Source organism: Nicotiana tabacum, chromosome 17 (genome assembly GCF_000715075.1).
Source record: "Nicotiana tabacum cultivar K326 chromosome 17, ASM71507v2, whole genome shotgun sequence".
Classification (NCBI taxonomy): domain Eukaryota; kingdom Viridiplantae; phylum Streptophyta; class Magnoliopsida; order Solanales; family Solanaceae; genus Nicotiana; species Nicotiana tabacum.
In genome coordinates, this window is record NC_134096.1 from 60,145,802 (window position 1) to 60,152,541 (window position 6,740).

Genomic DNA, 6,740 nt, shown 5'->3' on the forward strand with positions numbered 1-6,740 from the left:
TTTGAGTATGTCTACCTTTGGTTTCTTCTTCTTGATCTGTTTCAGCTTCCTCATCTTGCTTGCAGAAATTGGAGCATTCCTCAATCTGCTTTGCAATCTTGTAACCCTGTACCAAGGTGACTCAACTACTTTAGAAGGGCTCTCATTCTGATTGTGCATCTCCCCGAGGATCTTCAACAACTTATCCAATTTGTCATTTAGAACCTTCAACTCTTCACGCACATCTATATCACTTGGTTAAGCATTGCACATCCTGCATGGTCCTTCTCTATCAATATCAAAAAAATCACCAACTATTGATGAACCAGGAATACTCCCACCCAAAGGATCATCATCAGCAAAGTCAACTTCATCATTAGTCTCCAAGCTCACTGCACCAAGTGCCTTTTTAATGGCAGTCACCCATTCCAAATCAGCCGCTAGCTGGTCGATTATAGGATCCGCTACCTCATCGTCATATGGTATAAAATTCTTCATGTAGTCCATATCCATCTCACATAGGGTAGGAATAAGGTAATGGTTCACCCCCTAAATATAGCATAGATAGAAGTCAATAGACAAGTAATACAAAAAAATAGACATGAGGTCTATGATAATCTCCTACTTTAGTTCATTCTAATCTACTGGTGGAGTGTTATTGCACTCCCTATCTTACTATACCAGGGTCATTAACTCTCTGCTTAAAGGGATCACAATCAGGGTCAGATGTCACTTTCTTGTTGTGCCATCTCAACATCTTTGGCAGCGGCATCTGTATGACCTTTGATTTCTCGGCACTACGACCAAATAGCGGAATTGCTTTGTACGCCCATGCCTACATTTTTTCATGAACCAAAAAGTATTAATTTTTGTCTGCAGTAAATAAAATAATAGTATTCAACTGCAAAGAAATTTTGAGAAGGTTTTTTTAATACTTACCATGAATGCCCATGGGAAGCCGAACAGGGCATAACTAGCTGATTTGGACTTTTTACTAGAGATTTTTTTTTACTTCCTTTTGCTGACATATGATTTGTACATTGGAAACATGTCCTTCTTCAAGTACTCAATTGCAATCTCAAAACACTCCTTGTCCCACAGATATTTCATGAAAACTTTCAAATTGTTATCCATACAAATTCACTTCTTATCGACGCACGATATGTTATCCCTTGCAAGCAAGACTGAATGGACAAACCACACCAACGCAATCTTAAACCTCTCAACTGTGTCAAACCTCTTGGACTTCAACTGTTTCAAAAGCAGCTCTGCTTCCACCCCTTTCCTGCTAGATTGGCAAACTTTGTCTCAGAATGCTTCGCCATCATTCATCATTTTCTTCATTTGTTCTTTATTGGATTTGGCACCACAATTCAATCCAGTCATCATAGCAAACTCCTTCAATCCAAAGTGAACATGCTTGTCTCCAATTAAAAACCATAACTCGTGCTTTTTCGCACAATAAATTCGGCGAATAAGCATGGAATGGACAAGCTATTCATTGAACTGTATCTAGTGCTGTGAAAATTTTGCAAACTCTCCAAAACAACTATTATTAAACTTTTTCATCAATTTGATTGTTCTAAGTTTATCCTTGAACTCATGGAATACATTGATCCTAGACGTCACACTAATCTTGGACGGGAAACGTCTATGCTTTCTTAGAAAAGTCCTGAATTTGTATCTAGATGCGTCGATCGCCCTTACAAACACAGAAATTGACAGAGCATCCTGGTCACCTTCAACGGCTGCATGTGTTTCACTTTCCAGCCATCTTCACCATCTTCAAGTTGTTCCTTCATCATCGTCTTCATCATCATCATCTTCTTCTACTACATCTTTTTCTTTTTCTTCTTCAACATTTTTATCAACCTCTTGAGCGTCATCATCACTATTTTCATCATCCTCCCCACCTAAAGCTTCATCATCAATGTCATTTTCTTCTTCGAGAATTATTTTTTCAGAAACTCTTTCTTCCATTTGAGTTTGTACTACATTTATATCCAAGTCTTCTTCCTCCTCATCATCAACACCCTCTAATGCTAAGCTGCTTGAAACAGATTTTCACTAGCAGGTATATCCTCGTCAACTAATATATACCTTGATCTTGTTCTTTTTTACCAGTAGACTTTGTTGGCTCTTTGTTCTTTTTTCCTCATATCACGCTTAGAAATCTCAGCATTTCCTTTATTAGGGGAAGCTTTAGAAGTATCTACATTTCATTTCCTGGTAGCAATTTTTTGAAGGCCCAACATTTGTTTTACTTGGCGATACTTCTTGTGTTTCTACATTTTCTTTCATGTTTGGAGGCTTTGAAGGTTGTGCAATTGCCTTCGTTGATGAAGGAATATTCTTCTTAGCAATTTATTTCTTCCTCATGTTCCCTACATGCAAATATGCAATGTCATATTTCATAATTTGAAACTTATGATCGGAATAAGAAAAATAAGCCTCAATTCCAGCAAACATCTATGATTAGAAGACAATCGACCATAGGTTCATCAATAAACATTAGGTCGCCAGTTACGACAAAATTCTAAAATACAGAACACAGAGGTAGTCCAAGAAACAAATATAACCACCCACGCCATAAATGATATGGTTATACACAACCCAATCGATTTTGAATATGCACATGAACAAATCAGTCTACAATATGCGCTATACATAGCAGTATAAAATATTGGGGAGGGAGTGGGGAATCATCGAGGCTGCCTGGGGAAGAATGAGGGTTTTAACTTACTGGGGTGCGTTATACTTTAGCGCATGTAATATATGCGTTATACATGGCAGTTTAAAATATCGACTATAGAGCATCTATTACTTAACGGGGTAATTGACCGTTAAGTTACAGCGCAGGTAAAATATATAAAATGGTACTCAACTCTTTTTTATGTATTTTGGTGTTTTGAGTCCAAAATATCATTATTTAGGTTCCGGAGGCAACGTAGGCCCGGACTTGGGTCTTACCTCTTTTGCCTCGTAAGTTACGCTTCACAGTATCAAACATACTGTTTTTCTTTTTTAAGTTCGGCGAACCTTTTATTAGGAAATAGAAAAGCCAAAACACTAGTAATGACTTCGCCTCCTCTATCTCTGGGTTAATCGGTCGCATTAAGGAGCATAATATGCTACGACTCTGCTCCCTCACGTATCGTTCTTGCTCAATTGTCAAAGATCAGTCATGGCAGCTAAGCGCCAGACGCGAAGTGGTGAAGGCTCCATTTGGAATTCTTCTACTAACATTACTCAACCAAAGTTCTTCAAGATTATATTATCCCAACATGAATGCCGCCGTCTGGTCAGTACTTTGTTCCTCCTTTAATTTCTTTTCATTCTGCTGTTTTCAATCTTGATTCATGGACTGATTCAGATTTTCTTGTTACTGGAACTGTATCCCTCGTTATTAACAGCGGATTTACTGGAACTATATATATATATATATATATATATATATATGTGTGTGTGTGTGTGTGTGTGTGTGTGTGTGTATGTGTGTGTGTGTGTGGTGGGTGTGTGTCTAACCTCAAAAAGTAGCTCATGAAGTGAGGATAAGAAGAAAAACCCATTCCCCCAACCAATGTGGAACAATCTATAACATTCGTTGCACACCTAAGGCTAGACATTTGGAGCCCGAACATATAACATGTGGTCCAACATTTGATATACCAAGTATAAGGATGGGTCTTAATCCGATACCATGTAAAAAAGAAGGGACCTTTGGCCTAATTCTTCAAAAGATAGCTCAATATGTGAAAATTGTGGAGGACAAACAATTTATTCTCTCAACATGTGGAACAATCTAACATATGTCGAACCAAATGCTGAGTGCGTGGGCATCTATTGCCAATTATACAGATCTGCCACTGTCTTGATTCCGAGATGTGTGAAACTGAGTGCTTATTTCCTTTGCGCGCAGAGGATTCCAGAAAACTTTGCGAGCAGATATTGCAAGAACATGCTAAACCCTGTGTATCTTGAGGTTCCAAGTGGAGATGTATGGGAGGTTGAAGTGGTTCATTCTCAAGGCCAAATTTGTCTTGGCATTGGATGGCAAGATTTCAGTGACTTCTATTCAATAAGCTGCGGCCACTTTTTGATGTTTGGATACAATGCTCGTTCCCATTTTAATGTCACTATATTTGATTTGAGTGCTTCAGAAATTGAATATCCAACAAAAGAGATTGAGTCGGATGATTCCATAGATATTTCGGATGTGGCTGAGCATTCTGTTGAAAATCTGAGCCATGGTCCCTTAGGCCAGGAGAGAAAAAGAAAAAGACAAGAAGGGGAAGCAGAGGATGATATTCCAGTTAACGTTCAAACTAAAGTAATCGAGGAAGAAGAGTATCAAGGGAATGCAGTTTCACTAGGTAAGAATGCATCTTATAATCTGGTTTATTAGCTATGAACAGAATGAAATCAGTCATTGTGTTACATTATAATTTGGTAGTAATACTTTCTTTTGGATATCTGTTTCAAGAAAGAAGCGAAGGCTGTAGGGAGCAGGAGCAACAATCCAACATTTTTACCAGTAAGAGCGACGCAGAGAGGGACGAAGAGAGAGCTGAAAACTACCAAAGAGCAAAAGCTTTTAAATCTAAGAACCCATTCATTATATCTTTTATGCATCCATCATATGTCACAAGACCACACAGTCTGGTGATATTTCAAACTTTGTGGAATGCCCGATACCTGATCTGTTTTTATTCATTCCATACATATGCACAACTTTAAACTCAATTTATAATTGATCTTTTTTGGCAGTCCATACCGTTGAAATTTGCTCGGAAGTATTTCATGCAGAACCGTGGCAAGTTAGTGCTTCGTGTTCCAGGAAGTGGATTTTGGACTGTCAAATGCACTTTACGAACGAGAAATGCTAAATTTACTTGTGGATGGAAGGCATTCGTCCTGGACAATAAGTTAAAATCTGGTGATGTTTGTGTCCTCGAAGTGATTAAAGACACTAAGCTCTTATTGATAGATGTCACCATATTTCCAGGGGTTTCTGATAGTACAAACGAGTCTATCAACGCTGAGGCTTCAGTTCCATGTTCCCCAGCCTATCAAAGAGCAAAAGCTTTTACGTCTGAAAATCCATTCTTCATATATCCTATGCAGCCATCATATGTTTCTGGCCCCTCATTGGTAAGATACTTACTCTCTGAAGATCTACTGAGCTTTCATCCTTTTATGTCCAAAAAACGCTAATCTGTGACAAAGAATCACAATTAAATGATGAATCTTTTCGTCTAAATGTTAAAGCATTGTTCATTTTGACAGACCATATCACGGGTGATTGCTAGTAAATATTTCCCCACTAGATATAGCGATGTGGTGCTTCAAGTTCCAAACAAGAGATCATGGGCTTTGAATTGTACTGTTGGAACAAAAAATGGTAGGTTGAATTCAGGTTGGAAGAAGTTTGTGCAGGACAATAACATAAAAGTAGGTGATGTTTGTGTCTTCGAACAGGTTAGTAGAACCAAATTTTTATTCAATGTCTACATATTTCCTGCAGTCGAAGGTGTGTGAGATGGTTCCACTTGTTTAAGATTCTGACTTCAATGTATACTTGATCAATTTGCCTTTTGTATTTCTGCTTTTTGCAAAGGGGAGTATTCCTTCCAACATAAATTAAAGCAATATCTTTCACCCGAAGCATGTAAAACCTTTGAGTTTCTTATTTTGTAATACGTATTAACTTCTTGTATATTTTTTTTTCTCATGACTTCTTGTTTAGAGTTGAGTATATTCTGATTAATGTTATAAGGAGGTAGGCAACACGTATCCCCTCCTTCATGTATTTTGTTTTGGATGTTAATGTTCGAAGTAGGGCTCAAACCCTAACCCCCGGGCACCTAGACGTTGATTCCAGAAATTAAAGAACCTTTCTAATGGTTGACTTTGATGATTTCAACATTTTGGATTCTAAATAAACATATGTATGGTCGACTTGATCCTGAACTGCATTGATGAGGACCAGCAAACACATTTTGGATGTAATACGAAAGATACCTAGTTGTACATAAAGTTTCTTGTTTGTGAAATCTATTCACGGTCACAACTCATGAGGAGAAAGGAGGAGCCGAGTAGGAACATAAATTTATTGGAATGCCAGTGATGTTCCTTGAGCAGTGCAGTGCATATATAGCGCTCATGACTTTTCGTTGTCCCCAACAGACTCGATAAGCTTAAATCTCACAGAACCAAATATCAAACTCTTTGAAGGAAATAGCAACAGTTCCATAGTTAACTTGTCTATGCAAGAAAGTGTCCTGATCTGAGATTTTGGACTATTTCCTTTGTAACCGGGGTTTTGATAAATGGATGTCCTCATCTACAGCATGACACATGGAAATATCTAACATTTTTGGTCCTTTACATGAGATAATTCTCAAATAAATTCTTGGTTTCTTTTGTTCATACACTTTTCCACCCATTGTTCTGGGAGCTTCTGTATGCAGATATACTGAGCAAAGACCTAAATTAGCTCAAAGTCGAATATGATTACAGAATCTAGTTTGATTATCTTGGATAAAACTATCACAAGGATTGCTTTTTTGGATTATTACAAGCAGCGGAAGCAATCTCAGTATCGAAGTGTGTTCTAAACAATTAGCACATACAAGGTTTATTGAGTTACCCCGTGAAGCGTGAACAAAGCTCGTCAATCACGTGCCCCTCTAGAAAACGCTAAGTTGAGTTTCGGTTGGAAGGAGTTTGTGCTAGCTAGGTGATGTTTATGTCGTTGAACG

At 38.0% G+C, this 6,740-nt stretch overlaps 1 protein-coding gene across 1 annotated transcript; it reads left to right on the forward strand.

Moving 5' to 3' along the window:
* Window positions 1–2,981: 2,981 nt before the first annotated feature.
* On the forward strand, window positions 2,982–5,643 carry LOC107820257 (B3 domain-containing transcription factor VRN1). Its single transcript, XM_075234366.1, has 5 exons — window positions 2,982–3,280; window positions 3,899–4,352; window positions 4,463–4,641; window positions 4,747–5,130; window positions 5,266–5,643. The coding sequence occupies exons 1-5, from the start codon at window positions 3,164–3,166 to the stop codon at window positions 5,515–5,517; spliced, it is 1,386 nt and encodes a 461-aa protein (XP_075090467.1). The 5' UTR covers window positions 2,982–3,163; the 3' UTR covers window positions 5,518–5,643.
* The last annotated feature ends 1,097 nt before the right edge of the window (window positions 5,644–6,740 follow it).